Genomic DNA, 19134 nt, shown 5'->3' with positions numbered 1-19134 from the left:
TTTCCTGTTATCTTTACCTATTCTTCGCTAGACGTGCAGTGTATTTCTGTGCGTGATGTCGGTGAGAAAGATAGTGTAATCATATAAGTATGTTGTAGCAGCAAGCACAGATACCAGTGATGCATTCCAAAGGCTCACAGTTGCTCAGGTGTGTCCCCTGAAACGTGGCTGCAGAATGACTGATGAGGTTCTGTTCTTACTGTTGTCAGTTTTGAACTGCACCGTAATGCTAAGGAAGCCAAATCTGTGCCCAGCTGTGATGTTTAAGCTGTGTGAGGTGCAAGCCTAAGTGAATTCTTAATCCACTTGTAGATGCATTTTCTGCATTTGTTCAGGGCGTTAAATTGTACTTGAAGCTGCAGCAAGATCAGAGCAAGAGTGGCCCCATCTCTGTGTGTTACTCATTTCACAAAGTGGGCGTGAGGAGTCAGAAAAGCGGTGTCGTCTTGTTCACCTGCCTGGTGTGTCACCACAGCCTTACCATCTCTCTGTTAGTGAGCCCAGCCTTTTACAGAGGTGGATGTTTCATACTATGGAGGAGGGAGGGGAGCAGTCACCAGCCTGAAGGACTGGGGAAGGCCTTTGTCCATTCTCCTGGGCTTGCTTGTGCTGTGTGTCAGCCCTACACTCTTCGTGTCTGTCACAGCTTTCCCAAGCTGAGCAAGAAGAAGAGGGCTGGGAAGACCACTTTCATAGGGGTGAGAAGATCACACTTTTCCCCACTGTTTACCATAAAATTGTCTAAAACTCAAATCATGAGTGCTAGAGATTAACCATGCGTGTATGAGACAGAGGAAAGTATAGAGTAGAGTACCCTTAACATAAAATTATAGAATCACTCAGGTTGGAAAAGGCATTCAAGATCATCAAGTCCAACCACAACCTAGCCATACTACCCTAACTCTTAACAACCCTCCACTAAATCATGTCCCTGAGCACCACATCCAAATGGTTTTTAAACACATCCAGGGATGGTGACTCAACCACCTCCCTGGGGAGCCTATTCCAGTGCTTAACAGCCCCTTCTGTAAAGAAGTATTTCCTGATATCCAGCCTGAACTTAGCCTGGCACAACTTGAGGCCATTTTCCCTCATCTTGTCACCAGTGAGAAGAGACCAACCTTACTCTTGCTGTAAGCACCTTTCAGGTATATTGGAAGAGAGCAATAAGGTCTCCCCTCAGCCCCCTCTTCCCCAGACTAAACAGCCCCAGTTCCTTCAGTCTCTCCTGGTAGGGCATATTCTCCAGCCCTTCACAAGCCTTATTGCCTGTTTTTGAACCTTAAACAGTTGGGAGGGAATTATGTTTTCATTGAGTTAGTTTGTATGGTAAATCATCATCTTTTGGCTCTGGACGATGAGCATGTGTAATAAGAGATGGGCTGCATGAATGTCAGGGAGCTCACTGCATTCTTTTCAGTGGAAAAAACAGACTTTTAAGCTGGATTGGGGGTAGATAGTATTTTTATGCACTGTGTGTTTCTGACTGTAATGTAAAATTGCCCAGTTTGGTGGTTCTGCTTGTGGGAATGTAGCATTCCCACTACTACCCTGTTACTGCTGGTAGGTGTCTGTCCTGGTGCTGCCTGGAGGACATACCACTTAGTGCTACTGAGGCTCCAGAAATGGATTTCTAGGTTTTTATAGTGCTAAATCAGTGTAAGTTTATCTTAGATTTAAGTAATTAATGAAACTTCACCTGGAGTTTTAAGTTGGAGGCCATATAAGTGAGCATTTTAAGACCAGTGGGGAAGATCACTATCCTAAAAAAGGAACACGTTGCTCCTATATGCAGTTAAAAATTTAGAAAAACGAACACCATTCTTTTGTCGGTTATGGAATTAAAACTCTTGTTCAAGATCTGTTTTAGTTGAACCTCAGTCTGCACCGTACTCGGAAGTGTAAATGTGATTGTTACATATGATAAAGTAATGGATTTTTGTAACTGGGGACATTTGTTAAAATGTTTCAGAGTGGAAGTGTTTAAGGAAGTTTGACAGTAAATAAAGCTTTTTTTATTTTTTTCTGATACAGCTTCCTGTTTTCTGCCACTGATAGTGCATGGCGGCTTATCCTAACTCTGTCCTGAAGTGAGGTGGGAAATTTGACCAATAACCAGGATCAGTAAAACAGACAAGGTAACGTATTGCTAAGTGCGTGTTTAGTAAAAAATATGAAAGAAGACCTGGGTATGGATGCTATTTAGTGTTTTATGCTAATTTTGTTCTAAAAAGCCTTCTGCAAATAAACCTTTTAAAACCAACTTCTGCTGAAACGAAGTGGAACTGAAACAGAGTTGATGTTCCTGTAGTCAAGACTTGTAAAATGTGTATAATGCATTAGCAGATTTTAACACTGTTATGAACTTCACCATTTCATCACTGTCTCTGCAGCTACTTGGCTGTGCATGCGGCTGTGCATGCGGCTGTGCATGCGGCTGTGCATGCGGCTGTGCGTGTGCTGTGAATAAAAGGTCCCTTTTCTCTGCAGTTAGACTGAATTTCTCTTTATCCACCTGCCTCTTGTTCTCTTAAGAGAATGAGTTTTGTTCAGTAGGTGCTTGTGTCTTTGCTCAGCACCACACAGCTGCTGTGGTGAGAGTGGGGAGAGAATCAGAAAGGAAAGTGTGAGGACTTGTGATTTGAGATAAGGACGTTCTGCTAGGTAAAACAAAAGCCACACACACAGCCAAAGTAAAGCAAGAAATTAATTTGCTACTTCCTGCTTCATTAGCAGGCAAATGCTCAGCCACTTCAAAGAAAGCAGGGCTCATCACATGTAACAGTTAATTGGGAAGACGAACACCATCATTCCAAATATCTCCACTCCCCAGCTTTTTTCCTTTCTCTCAGCTTTTATTGCTGAGCACAACATCCCTTTTGGCCAGGTTGGGTCAGCTGTCCAGAGCAAGCTACTAAAATGTTGGTATGCTTTCAGTGTTATTCTCATCCTAAATCCAAAGCACATCACTGTAGCAGCTAGAAGAAAATTAACTATTTCAGCTGAAACCAGAACAGTATTTTCTCTTTATTCTATATCAACTATGTTGTTCTCTGTTCACATACTTGGCAACGTGACCCAGTTAATGAATACCACCTTTCCCATATTTTAATATACATACACACACATCATTCCCTTAGTCTATGGGACATCCATCTTAAATGTACCTTGTATTCCTTTTGTCCATGACTTTAGGTTCCATCTGCCATAACAGTCTTTCAGGACAGGAGAATGTATGGTGGTGAATGCTGGAGCCAGTTCTGACTGTGCTTATTCATCTCTATCACTGCTGCACTTTGCTCAGTTCCATCAAAATGTATTAATCTTGGTGACATCATATACAGTATTATGTAGCAAGTAACATAACGCATTTTAAATTATTATCTGTTCTCATTGAACATAAGATTCCCCTTTAGGTATACACCAAACATCTCCATCCTTCTGTATTACCCACTAAGTGCACTTGGTCCTTGACCAAAAGCAGTCCTGTGAATGGACTTGCCTTCATCTGAGGGAAGGATAACCATGGCTGTCTGGCCCAAGATGGTTTTCATCCTAGTGTACTAGAAGGACTTTATTTCCTTATACAGTGTGTGGGAGTTTTAACTGGGAAGGGCCAGCTTGATTGATAGATCCCTTTTGCTAAACGTGTGCCTCAGTGTTTGAATGTGCCAACACCCATTGCTGTTAGTGCAGTCTTTAATAGCTCATTGTTTCATTTGATTTTCCTGGAGGCTGGTGCCAGGTAGGGGGTGTGATATACCCACTCAGTGTCATGCTCTTTGGCTCAGGTGTCTATGAGGTGGTTTTGGAAAGGAGTCCTGTTGTCTGACTCAGTTCCTGCTGGAGTACCATGTTGCCACAAGACTTGCTTTTCGAGGCGCAGGGTAGTGTTTTGGGCAGTGGCATGTGGCACACGATATGTTTCCAGATATCTAGTTGCTTCCACCATTGTAAGCACGTGACGCTTGCTGTGGCTGCTTCAATCCTAGCAACCTGCTGATTGTTTTTGTTTTCTTCAAGTACATCTATCAAGGGCATGTACGTGCCATGCTTTTACAACTATGTTCTCTACCTGATTAGCAGTATCTTTCCACAGTGCAGCAGCCTAGATAGGTTTGCCTCTGTACTGCCAGCTGTTCTGCTTCCATGGCTGTAACCATCCCCACAGGGTATTTGCCACCATCCATGAGACAGTATAGAAGTAGAATGCCGGCCACTTTTCTCACTTGGTAATATCTAAAGCTAGCTAGATGGTTTTCACTTCTGTAAATTCAACTTCTTCAGCAGTTTCTGTTACCTGTTACACAGGACTTCATACGGCTGACTCCCACCTCTGATGCTTTCCCACACTAAGGCATCAGTGAACAGGACATACTGCTTCTCATGAGGCTTGTCGTCTTGTTTGTGTGGTTCCTTCTATAGTACCTTCTTTAACGCACATAAAGGGTCTCAAGAGTTTGAAGACATATCCATTACAACCTCCATCCTGTGTCCTTTTTCACCAGGCCATAGGATTTAACACTGAAGTGAACTCATATCCTTTCCCTTGCTCCAGCCTGGGCTTGTCCGGTAGATAGAGGTCTACCTATTGTGTCATGGACATATCTATGCCTGAAGGTGCTTCAAGGTTTGCCTCTTCTGATGTGAGCTTTGTAGCGGGCCAAAGCCTCTTCAGAGGTATACCTGCTGCAGCATGGACTTACCCACAGCTCTAGTTACTTACCTTCCCTGTCATGGCCTTTTCATTGATCGTGGTCCCTTCAGACACCACTGTATCACGATCTCGTCCACAGCCGCAAATGCTTTGAAGTATTCTGGCATGGCTTTGTCTTCAGACACAGGCACTGCAAGGTGTACTTAACACAGGCTTCTGCTTGCCTTGAGGTGTGCTTGCTCCAGAGTGGACATTCCCATGGCCCTGGACATTTCAGGGCACATTCTCCTGTGCAGGCTGACGCAGAGGTCGCAGTTCCACAGTCTTGAGTTCAGCCTGAAGTCGCAGCCTATTCCAGTAGAGCAGCATGGGGACAACAGTGATGCCTTTGCCATCTTCCAGCCCAGGTTCATGAGCATGGTTGTTTCCAGAATGTTCTCAGACACAGTAAAGCAAGATGATGAGGAGTAGACCAGATGTCAGAAGCAAAAGCAGCCAGTGAGAAGTGCTGGACTCTGAAATACAGTTAGGCAAGTAATCCCTGTGAAAGTGCATGGGAGCCTGTCACTTCACAGAATCACAGCACTTAGCAGCTAAACAGTTGTAATATGTATAAATTTAGTCCAGTGCACTCATCACACTCATCTGTTGTGGAACCATTGTTCCCTAGGTTGGGTCCCAAAAAGATTGTTGTAGTTTAACCATGAGAGGCAGCTAAGTACCACATAGCCACTTGCTCATCCTCCCCAAGTGGGCTGGGGGATAGAACCACAAATGAAAAAGTATGAAACCTCATAGGTTGTGATAAAGACAGATAAAGTCATGTGCAAAGCAAACAAGGAATTCATTTACTACCTCCCATCAGCAGGGAGGTGGGTATTAAGTAATGTAATAGTTAAGCTAGCCTAACCATAGGAGAGCTGAGCTCACCACACGTGAAGGTTTCTTGGGAAGACAAATGCCTTCCCTCCAAACATACCCTTTTCCTGAGTGCAACACCATGCAGTGTGGGACATCCCTTTGGCCAAGCTGGATCAGCTATCCTGCCTGTGTCCCCTCCAGCTACCTGTGCTTTGCCCGTGAGCTCAGAATGCATGTGATCTTCTTCGTTGTTTGAGAAACTGGTGCATTGTAGAACGTGTTTGAGAGAGGTTTTCTAGGTGGTTCAATAGGTTTTCTTTTTTAGAGCACGGAAAGCATCTGAACTGTCATCAGATACGTTTAAGTTGTTAGCAATTTAGTTCTCTAAAGTATGTTTTTAATGTTTCTGTTGTTAATAGGTCTGGAGGTGACAAAGAATCCACCATGAATGGACAGCTGGACTTAAGTGGGAAGCTGATCATAAAAGCTCAGCTTGGTGAAGACATTAGGAGAATTCCTATCCATAATGAGGATATCACCTATGATGAGTTAGTATTAATGATGCAAAGAGTTTTCAGAGGAAAACTTCTGAGCAATGATGAAGTCACAATAAAATATAAAGATGAAGGTAAGGTTTAATTACTGCTGTTGCGGTGTAATTACTACTGTTGCTCTGATACCATTTATCCAGAAATCACACAGAACTGAAACTGTGCAACTCGCCTTTACAAAGTTTTCCAAAATACTGTTGGCAAATGAGGATGATTTCTATTAAAATGATTTGATTCAATCAGTAGAATCTATCTTTTGTGGTTATACTGTATTACCATAGTATTTCTGCCAGTGTTTCTGGAATATCTACAATCTACAAGTTCATTCTTTTGCTGATGCCGTTTCAGATTTCTCTGCTAGTTACCTATTGAACCAGTTTTTTTGTGTGGTAGGGTGGATTTGAAGGGTGAAAGTTGAATTAACACACGATTTAACACAAGCTCTCTTTAGACTTAAAAAAATGACTTTTATGCAGTACTTTCACAGTATGCAAGATGCATTGTTTGAGATTTATGGAGTGATTGTTGTGGTCCTGAGGATTTTTTCATCTTAGAATGTCAGTGTGGAAGAGAGGGCAGAGGGGATGGTATTCGTGATGTGTAAATAGAAGTGTTGTGTTCCTGCAGGTTCATTCTTTCTTAATGGCTTTAGCACTGTCTGTGGGACCTAAAATGTAAAGTAACCTTTGTTCATACATCTCTACTCTTGAATGACTCAGAGACAGTTTTTCACTTTTATAAAGGTTTGAGAGAGACTGCTTCTCATAAAAAATGATATGCAGTTATGAGCTTTTTTGGGGATCTTGGCCTGTATTAGGAGGAAGCTGTGTGGATTTGCAGTAGTTTTGTTTCTCGTCTTATCATGTATTATTTTTCCTTTCTGGAATGGGAAAGGTAAAAGAAAGTGGGTGAATTCTTTCTCATGAGGTTAGAGCATCTTATCCCTTTTTTGTGTTCTTGCTGTTGTTTAGGTATAATTCTCTGTTTTTATGTATGTCTCTGTCACTTTTTTCAGTTTTGAAAAAACAACAGTGTGTAGTGGAGCCCTGTAATTGCAGTTTCATTCTTCAATTGTCTGTAACAGCCTAGACACCTCCTATCATTAATTTTTGCTTATTCTGTGTCAGAATATACTGCTTCTCCACTGTGATATCGAGATTGTGTGTTGCACTCGATTGTGAGTGTCCAGCCTTTCAGCTTGCATGGGCCACACTGAGTGAAGAGGAATCATCTAGGGCTGCATATATATAGGTTACTCTGAAAGTAAGGCCTCCTATTAATTCCATAGAAACCTAAGGGAGGAGCTCCTTGAGAGCAGCCCTGCAAAGAAGGGCTTGGGGGTCCGGGTGGACGAGAAGTTGGACATGAGCCGGGAAGTGTGTGCTTGCAGCCCGGAAGGCCAGCTGTATTCTGGGCTGCATTAAAAAAGGTGTGGCCAGCAGGGAGCGGGAGGTGATTGTCCCCCCTCTGCTTGGCTCTTCCGAGGCCCCATCTGCAGTACTGCGTCCAAGCCTGGGGCCTCCAGTACAGGAAGGACGTGGAGCTCTTGGAGTGGGTCCAGAGGAGGGCCACTAAGATGATCAGAGGGTGGAGCACCTCTACTATGAGAGGAGGTTGAGGGAACTGGGATTGTTTAGCTTGGAGAAGAGAAGGCTCTGCGGAGACTTCATTGTGGCCTTCCACTACTTGAAGGGAGTTCATAAACAGGAGGGGGAACAGCTGTTTACAGGGGTAGATAGTGATAGGACAAGGGGAAATGGTTTTAAACTCAGACAGGAGGTTTAGCTTAGATATTACATGGAAGTTTTTCACACAGAGGTGGTGACGCACTGAACAGGTTGCCCAAGGAGGCTGTGGATGCCCCATCCCTGGAGGCATTCAAGGCCAGGCTGGAAGTGGCTCTGGGCAGCCTGGTCTGGTGGTTGGTGACCCTGCACATAGCAGGGGGGTTGAAACTACATGGACACTGTGGTCCTTCTTAACCCAGGCCATTCTGTGATATGATTCTATGAAAGAGTACAATAATACTATTTGATAGAACAAATTCTCAGCTACAAAACGCTATTTTTCAACATAGTCACCACTATAAGCTATACATTTTCATCAGCCGTGTTTGAGGGAAGAGTTAGTAGAATGGGGTTCAGTTTGATTGCTGTATGAGGTCAGTGGTATTCTTCCCTTTGTTTTAGCTGGGCTAAGGTCGATATTTAAGTCTGCTTCAATCATGAGAAAGATTGAAATATATCCAGTCCAGCTGCTTCAGTGTTCCTTACCCTCCAAACCTGGAGGACCGCTTGTCTCTGTCTCGTTAACCACAGTAGGCCATCTTCTGAAGCCACTCATAATTCTGCCTTAACTTCTGTGTATAATTTTTTTGCACACTGGTCCTGGCATTAAAATGGTATGTTTTTGTGTTTTGCAAAAATCTAACTTGCTGCTTTGTTGTGATGATGCTTCTAAGAAATATTTTTGAGGACTTCATTTTTCTTGGAAAGAGTTCCTCGTTCTGTAAATATTTCTTTTGACCCAACTTACTGCAATGCCCTTTAAATCAACAGTAAGTGTTTCTAATTGATTGTAGCTCAGGAAGCACAGAACTAAGTCTTCCTTAGTAACCACAGAGCAAAACCTCTGGTTTTTGCTTCTGTGTCTTCAGTTTTCTCTTCATACACATAATGGGGTATGGTAAGTGATAATGTTAATTGGTAGCCTCTTTTCTAGTAGCTTTGGAATCAAATAGGGAATGTCATTATATAGAGATAGAGTAACACTTCTGCCCCAACGTTAAGTTCAGTAGTGAATAGGCCTTGCTTTAATGTAACTTTTTAAATATTCTTTTCAGATGGAGATCTTATAACAATTTTTGATAGCTCAGATCTTTCCTTTGCAATTCAGTGCAGCAGGATACTCAAGCTGACATTGTTTGGTAAGTGTATAAGGTGGTTCATACCTTTTTTTAAAAATCATCTTTATTAAAATTCAGGCAGAGTGGTTTTAAACTGAGACGGGAGGTTTAGGTTAGATATGAGGAGGAAGGTTTACAGACGGGGTGGTGATGCACTGAACAGGTTGCCCAAGGAGGCTGTGGATGCCCCATCCCTGGAGGCATTCAGGGCCAGGCTGGATGTGGCTCTGGGCAGCCTGGGCTGGTGGTTGGTGACCCTGCACATAACAGGGGCTTGAAACCAGATGATCATTTCAACCCAGGCCATTCTATGATTCATTCTATTGTTCTATGATTTTTGGTTTATATCACGTTGGAAGAAATCAGTGAATTAATATATGACAAACAGTGGATTAATATATGACATCTGTTTTCTCTCTTGCTCTTTCACATGATATCTGAATTTGGAGAAACTGAATCTGTCTCAGTTTTTATAACATGGCTTATATTAACTGGCATACAAAAACAAAGGGTCAGTTGTTTTGCTGTAATATTATTTTCCATGTTATCTTCCACTGTAGCCTTTGTGTAGGGCGGTTTTCTTCACAGGCATATGAGAAACTTTGATGGTAAACTTGCAGCGTTGCTAGGACACTATTAAAAATAATGTCAAATGCTTCTAATATAATAGATTTTAATGTTTATCCTTTTGCCTTTGATAAAATAATTCTTTATTTTCAGGTTGCTTTTGATAATTTTGCACAGTTCCACAGAGTAGCAGGCAGATTTTAACTGGAAGGCTGACCCTGTTCTCAAGGTGCAAGAGTGTTGTGTGTGCTACCTTAGTTCTAAAAGCACAGCCTAAGGGAAGACAGATTTCCACAACCAGATATGGTATTTGTATTGTTCAGGGTATAGTCATGGAAACTGAGTAAGCAATGCAGAAACTTGCTGCAAGATTTACTCTGTAGTTCTGGTCCTCAGTAGTGTCAGGCTAAAATGAGATTATATAAAGGAACAGTAAACTCTAGAGTGTGTTTAGCCTGTGTTTACTCACTGTGTGACACTCCGAATTTCACAAGGTAGGATGATTCTGAAGTTGGGAATGCTGAGTTGGTTTTCTTTCAATTTTAAACTGAATATCAACACATTATTACAGTTGTAAATGTATGTAATTGCTGTTTTGCAGTTAACGGACAGCCGAGACCCCTAGAATCCAATCAGGTGAAATACCTGCGTCGAGAGCTGATAGAACTTCGCAATAAAGTCAATCGCTTACTGGACTGTTTAGAGCCACCCACTGAACCAGGGGTTTCCACCAACCTGCCTGAAAGTGGTAGGCAGCCTGGCAAAGACTTTTGGGTTTGGTTTGCAGGGATGCGTGCTGTTTAACAGAGTGAAAGATAAGGTTTCAAGTACTGGTTGTGATCATTCTTGATCTTTGCTCAATTTGTAATGCTTCAGTTATTTCAGAGGCAGAATCTGCCTCAGGTTATTTGAAGTAAAGCAGTAAGTTAACTTAGAAATAACAGCTCCAAGTATGATTTTTGTTGTCACATATGTAAACGCTGTAACTAATGCTTGTGAGTCGGGACAGCTTTTTGACAGGGCTTCCAGCTAAATTAATAGTATGTTGTTGCTGAAGAGGGACGATCTTGCTCCCAGCTGAGCACTCCCACTGCTTACTTTGGGCTAGCTCTGGTGCTTATCTTGTCATGTTGCTAAGCAGGTTTGAGTCACTAGAACAGTAAAAGGCTAATTCAGCAAAAATTATATTCACTTCTTTTGCCAGGTTAGGAAATTGAATCCAGACATTTTGAGCTCAGACCAGCATCAGAGCTGTCTCAGGGTAAGCAGCACAAGGGTGCAGAATAGGGGTGGGAAAGGATTATGGGGGAGGGGGCGAAATGGGGGAGGAACACATATTCTCCCAGTTTTGAGACAGTGATCTCCTAGTATAGAAGAATAATGGAATACAGAGTTCCAAGTAAAGTGGTAAACTAGCAGCTCCAGCCTTTCTCTTAAGAAACATTGCTTTTGTCACTTTAACAGGAAAACCTTCAAAAATCCAAGCCCTGTTCTACAGCATAAGCAGTGACTAATTTTGGTGGAGTACTGGGAATTTGGGCTATAAACTGTTTGGAAGAAGGTTAGCGTGGTAATCATAGAGTGCAAACAGCCACTTTAAACTCTACCTGTACTGTCTGTTTCTCAGTGAAAATGGAGCCCCATAGAAGATAAGGGGCTTCAGAGGGAATCGGTTCTGCAGGGATATGAGCTTCATCCATCAACGTGGGGAGTGCAACTGGGGAGGAGGGGAACAGAACAAGATCTACAGTTCATGAAACAATATAATAAATTGGAAGCTGTTCTGTAACTGTTCTTAATTTAGAATTCTCAGTTGGCAAATCATACCAGAACAGTGTGTTGTAGCGGGAACCTTTGAACTTCAGACTGAAGAGATCTGATGCTCCAGTGTCAGTGCATCCTTCACTATGCAATGAGACCTCAGCTTTGTGGTTCATCATTTTCAGCTACAGCACTGATTAATCACATTGTTCTAACATAAGCCTTTCAGCAGGTTGTTTTTTTTTTTTTTTTTGAGTTTTTGAGAATTCAAACCAGGGCATTTTGTTTCGTAGATGCTGTGGATGGTAGGGAAGAAAAGCCTGCTGCTGCTGACTCTAATGTTAAGCCATCCACTCAAGTTATAGCAGCAAGCATGTCTGCATTCGATCCACTAAAGAATCAGGATGAAATCAGCAAGAATGTCATGTCAGCATTTGGCTTGACAGATGATCAGGTGTCAGGTAAGAATACGTCTTACAAAAAAGAAAGCAAAGCTTGTTAATAAATGATTACCTAAAGCTTGATTTGCAATAGAGCATTTGTTTTTTAGATGTATTAAGCTGCATTCTGTATTGACTGTTCCTTTTCAGAATTCTAAAATGTGTGATCCATCAAGGTATTGTAAACAGGCTCGCTAAGTTCTGTATACAAAGTGCCAAAATGTTGCTGTTGGTTGTAGCTTGCTGTTGTAGCTTGGAGTTAAAAATAGTTCATTTTTTTTTTGTTTCAACTAATTAAAGCTAGTACTAAAATAGCTAATGTACAGTAACTTAATTGGTAACTGCCAGTGATGGAAGAATGGGACCCACTGCTTGGCCTTAAGGATCGATCTTGTGGTTCAGCATAGGTTCTCAGCTTGTGTTCTGCTCCTTGGGTCAATCAGAATGGTTTATATAACCCCATATTTTCTCTTTTGCATTTCAAAAGTAAACAGTGACAGTGTTTTTCAATCTTAACAGAAAGGAGTCGCTTACTTGTCAGAATGATGTTGCTCTTGGAGAACTGCATGATTATACCAGTATGACTAAGAGGAGAATGCAAAACATTTAAATGCAGTTTATATGAAACTGAATACAGTCAGCTTAAGACAAGATAGCTGGAATTTTAAAAGAAATTAAGGATATAACAGGAATGTGATGCAGAATATAGAGAAATGACTTTGCAAAGGATTTTCTTGACTCTGACAAAATTTAGTATGACATTGTTACCTGAAAAACCTACTCTTAACAGGATTTGCCATGTTCACTTTAGACCAGTGTGGTCTTTATATGATTTCATATGGTCTTGAGCAATCTCTTCCTGCATGTAGTATTTTTGGGGATGTCACAGCATAGTTATTTCACATGCTTGGTAAAGATTTGATGGTACTTGAAAACTTATAGTGAACTAATTCTGAGTGATCAACTGTTATATGAGACTGTGAAGTATAACTGGCTGAAAATATGAGCTGATTTTTAAAGGAGTGATTTTCTGTTTGGGTACAAAGCTTCACTGTCAGTTAATGTTTTCATCATAGCATCAGTGGTACTTTAAGATGTGTGTATCTCCATAATTCTTTTGATAGAGTGAACTGATTTGGCCATGCTTTGAATGCACAAAGGACTTCATAAAGGACCATTTAAGCAGGATATCGAGATATCACATTCCTAATACATGTGTAACTGCAGGATTGTTGCTTTAAAGCCAAAATCAGAAGTGGGCAGCTTCAATTCACTTTGCCCCTAGTAAGGGTAATGTGGAAATGCAAATATATGCTTGTTGGCATGCTTAAATACAATTATCTTACAGTAGTGAATTTGCAGAAAGTCTAATAATCTTGTTTAACTCCGTGCATGTATTTGAAAGTAGCTTATCATGCGTTGTACTCATAAACCTAAGAGCTGGAAAGATTTAGGTTTAAGTTCCCTTGTTTCTAACAAAGTGTTTTAACTGTAGTATGCCATGCCTGTTCACGTGCCTATTTCACACCTTCTCATTAACTTAAATAAAAACTGAATTCCCTGTCTCCATGCTTTTTTTGGGTGCTGCTCAGTAGCTGGAATACTTTCACAGTTCTCCAAGCAAGCAATTGCTTTCAGACTGACACCAGCCATATCCTGTGTGGGTCTGGAAATCTAAGACATCTCTTAGAGGTGTTCTGTTCACAAGCTGTGTGACTGTTGGTAAAACGTTTCATTGCCTGGGCCTGTGAGCCACAGCAAAACATGACAGCATTTGAATAATTTCCTGCAGCTTTGCACCTTCGTTCAGGGTGCAGAAGAATGAGGTACGTTAGGTGTGTGTTCTGTCCAAATGCAGCAAGCCTTTGGAGCAGGGTGAGTGCCTGAAGCTGCAGAAACAGTGTTGTTATGGAGGGCTTTATCCACAAAGCGGAAGAGCACGAAATTTGAGTGACTTTGATTTGAGAGAGGTGGGAAATTTCCTCCCCCATATATTTTTAAAATAGACTTGAGATATGCAAATATATACTTCCAAAGGTAAATCTACGGAAAGCTGGAAGAAATATTAAAAACTTTGCAAGGGTGTGGGCTTGCTATTCAAACTCCCTCTTCATTTAGTTTAATGCATTTTGTTCTCTCTCCTCCAGGCCCACCCAGTGCCCCTGCAGAAGAACGATCGGGAACACCAGACAGCATCGCTTCCTCCTCTTCTGCAGCTCACCCCCCTGGCGTGCAGCCCCAGCAGGCGCCGTACCCGGGAGCACAGCCACAGACAGGTCAGCAGGTGGAAGGTGAGGTGTGCCTTCTCTGCTGTTTGACATGAGTGCTGCTGCCTGAATCTATGTGCTCTGTACCTGCGGTTTCTAATTAGCAGGCCCAAAGTCAATACGCAGCTACAAATACCCACCAGGCAGTGTTTTCCCATGTTTTCCCATGTTTTCCCATGTGTCATTCAACATACAATCGGCAGGTGGAGCAGTAGCTCCATTTGAAAGGGTAGCGATGTAACTTGGGGAGTATCAATATTCTGTTCATGTGTTCTAAGAGCACTGAGCTTTCAGACGTGCTTAGTTCTAGACACAGCTGTGGCATGACTTGCTTTGCTGCTTGTACCTCCATAGCAACTATGTTATAAAGATATTTCTGTATTTTGATGCAGAAACAAGTTAAAACACTCAACTACTTTCTTTACTGATTTAACAGACAGGCATAAGAGACATTGGTGACAGTGACCACAGTGTCCACAGTCATTTGAAATCCCTTCCTGGTGGTTAGCAGTAACATTGCGACCGAACAGAGTATTTGAGCAACCCATAGTTAGACCAGGTCTGTGCATGAAAGCTGTTGGTTGAAGTGGAACAGCTTGTTTATGCTGCTTTCAGCCTGTTTTGCTTATTTCTCTCATACTGCTTAAGGGATATAAATGACAAAGAAGTCATCTTTGTGGCTTAAAGCTATAATAATGATTCAGTGTCTCATATATATACAATCTTTTAAAAGATTTTCTTAAAACTCAGGATTTTTAAAAATGGCATTAGGTATGATGTTATTATTGGTTACTAGTTATTTTTCTTTGTGAAGGTCATTAAATCTCTGTGCTGATACTGCTGAGTGGCTTGACTCCCCCGATCAAAAGTTTCAAGCATTCACCAGTTTGAATTTATTCAGCACAACAAAGTGTTATGTACTTTGCATTCTCTTCAGTCCTTCTGCTCAGCATTCTTCATCTCATAACAGTTGTATATCAAATAAAGTTTTGAAGGGCTAGTGGGAATGTAAAACACTTTTGCTTTGAGCTGCAGTTAACACAGAGTTAAAAGGAAAAGAGGACTCCTGCTGAAGCGGCACGTACGGGGATGTGGGAGGACTTGGAGGAGAGCTCCCTTTACTGTCTTAGTGCAATTCAGACGATAGGGTTTAAAAGTGCTATTTATACAGCCTGTTGGTCTTTGCAGAATGACTGATGGTACAGTAACACTTTGTAGTAGTGAAGTCTCTGAGTCTGCTCCAGTTCAGCTAAGCTTTGGTTTGGCAGATAATTAGTTTTGTTCTTGGTGCATCTTATTCAAACGAGAAACAGCAGAAGCAGAAAACCTAAGCAGGGCCCATAGGTTAAGTCAAAACAAATATTCTGCCTCTGCTTGCCAAGAAAATTAACGAAGTAAATTTAGGAAAAATCAGCATTGAATTAGAATACCCAACCTTAAGAATATACAGTTTTATTTCAGTTTTAGGGCTGTACCCCTGGGACTCTTAAGAAAACCTGGCTTACAGCGAGTCAGATGTTAAGAGATGGAGGACTTGTCTAGAAAATGTGGTCAGAATGAATAATGTACCACTGCTACAGTACTTTGTACAGTACTTCTATACTTTGTACAGAAATAGTCTTTAAAAACTATTATAAACAGACAAAGGGGACATGTTTAACTTCTAAAGTACTTTAATTTACAGCGTAAGTTCTGGAGAAGTTAGCAAGCCATGTAAAGATTCCTTCTCTGTTACACAGCAATGTAGTTCTAATTAAGGTATATGGCTCTTGGCATCCCCTGAAATAGCGGCCCCCACATCAAATTAGGACTGTTTGTTCTGTCTTCAGAATTGCATGGCTCAGAAACTAAAATCTGTGATTTGTACATGTTATTTCTGCAACTCAGACCGCTAGGATGTCGTGCATCTGATCTTTGTTATACAGCTCAGGTACCAGCTCTCAACCAACAGAGTTCTCTGTCCCCAGGCCAGATGTACCAGCAGTACCAGCAGCCAGGTTACCCTGCCCAGCAGCCACAGGCGCAGCCCCAGCAGCAGTACGGCGTGCAGTACCCAGGTAAGCAGCTCCTGCAGACTGTGGTGTGGCTGGGGGATGTCTCCATTGGTGCCCGGGCCTCTGAGCTGTGGATCCTGAATGTATGGGGCAGCTCAGGGTGCTGAGTATCTCAAACACCTGCGCTTCTGAGGGAAATGGGCACAATTCAGAAATGACCAGTTAGCAAATGATGTCAGTGTATGTTTCTACTAGAGTTGCACTTCTGGTATTTCATTTCTATGCACCTGTCAGAAGAATGCACTGGTAGAAAAGTAGGTGAAATAAAGCGTGAGCAGTCTTTAGGGTTGAGGTCTGCATCTTGGCATTCTAGCAAAGATGCCTCAACTTACAGATGCCTCAACTAAAGGAGCTACTGCTTTTGACAGGAGACCATATTTAGTGCATTAGTGGTGTGTCTGCAAATATAAAACTCTAGGTTTTGTGTGTCTCCAAAATAAACTTGACTTCAGAATTTCTAGTTATTTGCTTCAGCAGAGGCTGGCATTTCATAATAGATAGCGTGTGCTACAGTACAAAGATGGATGTACATCTCCAATTGCTTATAGCTTTTAGAAGAAGACAGAAAGCATTTGTCATGTCGGAGTTTAACCAAGATTGTTTAAAACAAGCAAAGACTTCCATACTGCTAAGTAACTCAAAAAACAGCCTGCATCACTGTTTTTTTTCCCCCCCACAATATATACAGTGGAAGTGCATCAGATTTGATGTAGATGAGAACAGTTGTGTGGCTTATGAAAAAATTCCTGTGTTTATCTTGGATAAGAATCCTAGAAAACTTGGAATGGAGGGTTTGTGCCTCATCCCTTGTTCCTGTGCTCTGTGTAGTTAGACATCCATGACAGAATGCCACCAGTCCGGTTCCTTCTGCTGAAGTTAGGCTTAAAGAAGTTTCCGTCTATGTGCTAATCATTTCCCACCATGATCTAAACTGTTATTTTACTGCAGAAGTTTCTGCAGTATCTATAGTTCAAAATGAGTTCTGCGTCCCCAGTTCTTAGAATGTCTCCATTAAGAAACCGTTATCGCCAGAAATTATATGGAGTTCCTTGTGTTTCCCAAAACCCATTTCACCATTAATCAGATCGGTCAGGAGCGGTCTCATTGTGAGGACCTTTTGACAGCTGCCATTGAAAAGTTTTGCTTGGAAGTGGTTATTCATCTGCTTGTTGCTGTTGTGCCCATGAGGATTACCTCCAGAACCCCCATCTCACAGTGCAGGATCCGTTCCCACTCTGCCCAGTAGCTCTGCTAGACAAGAAGATTTGCTCATGGTAGTGAACACGCAGCCTTACAAGGTTTGTTTCATGAGTAAATTTTAATCCCAGTTTCCAGGTGAGTTCAAAATATACTGCAGTGCATTCTTCGATCCTTACTCTTTCTGTTCAGGGCTGTGCACTTTTAATAACTTGTGTGTCTGGTGTTTAATGCTGACAGGATTCCAGTCAATGGAGAGGTTTCATTGCGAGTAGCTGCAGGTGTGTTTCGTGATGGATAAAAGTAGCTATTTCTTCATAAAGGGAATTAATGTTATTTTAAAGTCTTCAACGAGAGAAATACTTTTTGGAAGGTGGTTTTTTATGTAGAAACACCAAGTTGGGACATGTTTCAGTGGGAGTTCTGTATTCAAGTATTCTGCTCTGCACAGTTTCTATTGTACTTTAGCCTGCTTCTGAGGAACTGAAAGCATCTACAATATAACCAACGCACTGACTTAAGTGCACTGAGCACTGACTGTGTTTTCATAACAGTTTGGTTTTGGTTTTTTGGGGGGAAAAGGCTACATTTTTGCCTTGTCTGTCAAGAAAGATTTTTTTACTTTTAACATGATGTGATGGTAAACTGCTGTTTGTCTGTCTTTTAAATTTCTTGTTGGCTGTGGGAATACCAGGCTGCGTTTACGTGACAGCAGGAGAACTCGCAGTTCTTTACGTTTGCTTGTCTGTGCTTATCGTGCTACATCTGCCGTCATCGCGGTCACTGTGCATGTGCCCTCTGTGTCACGCCATGCCTTACCCATGTCTCTCCTCCCACAGCCGGCTACAGCCCGCAGCAGGCCGCCTCACAGCCGGCGCAGCAGTTCCCAGCCTACAGCCAGCAACCGGCCCCAGCCGCCGCCTTCCCAGGGCAGGGCCAGGCCCAGCAGCTGCCGGCGCAGCAGCCTCAGCAGTACCCGGCGGGCAGCTTCCCCCCACAGCCCTACACCACGCAGGCCTCGCAGCCGGCCCCATACAGCGGCCCGCCCGGCGCCCAGGCAGCGCCTGGCACATTCCAGCCACGGCCCGGCTTCACCCCGCCACCCGGCAGCACCATGACACCACCACCCACCGGGCCCAACCCGTACGCCCGCACCCGGCCGCCTTTTGGGCCCCAGGGCTACGCGCAGCCTGGGCCTGGCTACCGGTAAGGGCCGAGTGCCCGATGCTGGCTGCTGCAGCCTGACAGCCGTCCCCACTCAGATCTGGAGCTGTCCCGAGGCAGAAGAGTCGCCGTAAGTGTTCATTAGTTCTGCGGGGGGAGGGAAGGAGCGACCGAGCCGTTCATGCTTTGAATTGTATCCGCTTCCTAGTTTAATTTGGGGCTGGGGTGGTTTGGGAACACTACCTACGTGTCTGTCAAGTGATCGATTGACATCCTAGCTTGCCTCGTTTGAAGGATATTAAAATGCTAGCTGGAAGTTTAGCCCACTAATAACATGATTTACTAAATTAGATTAATTTGGAGGTAAAAACTAGATATGATGTATTATAAATTGTAATGCTCACATGGAAAGCTAATAAAAAAAACCCTGAATCTGTTATGTGCCTAGTCTTGATTTCAAAGTGTAGGTAGTCCAGAACAAGAAAACTACATAACAAGTGTGCACTGTGTTCAGTGTGCAGACAGAGCTGGGTAACGATAAGCGGTGCTCACATTTATGGGCACGTGGCATTAGGTGTGTAAATGGAGAACTGTTCCCAAGGCATAGAATCACAGACTCATTGGAGTTGGAAGGGACCCTTAAAAGTCATCTGGTCTAACTCCCCTATAATGAACAGGGATACCTGCAGCGGGATCAGGTTGCTCAGAGC

At 42.6% G+C, this 19134-nt stretch overlaps 1 protein-coding gene across 2 annotated transcripts; it reads left to right on the top strand.

The window, feature by feature from the left end:
• Positions 1–5962: 5962 nt before the first annotated feature.
• Positions 5963–18470, top strand: TFG (trafficking from ER to golgi regulator; the record flags this gene model as incomplete). Of its 2 annotated transcripts, none has more annotated exons than XM_079540863.1 (7): positions 5963–6146; positions 8912–8995; positions 10143–10289; positions 11596–11763; positions 13890–14026; positions 15982–16066; positions 18100–18470. In XM_079540863.1, 7 exons carry the CDS (start codon positions 5963–5965, stop codon positions 18468–18470), a joined length of 1176 nt encoding a protein of 391 aa, XP_079396989.1. The 2 variants fall into 2 exon arrangements, with proteins under 2 accessions (XP_079396989.1, XP_079396988.1); XM_079540862.1 differs by having other exon boundaries at positions 13890–14038.
• Positions 18471–19134: the final 664 nt, after the last annotated feature.

The sequence above is a fragment of the Tetrao urogallus genome (assembly GCF_951394365.1).
Source record: "Tetrao urogallus genome assembly, chromosome: 1".
Lineage (NCBI taxonomy): Eukaryota > Metazoa > Chordata > Aves > Galliformes > Phasianidae > Tetrao > Tetrao urogallus.
This window is presented reverse-complemented; position numbering and strand designations above follow the sequence as displayed.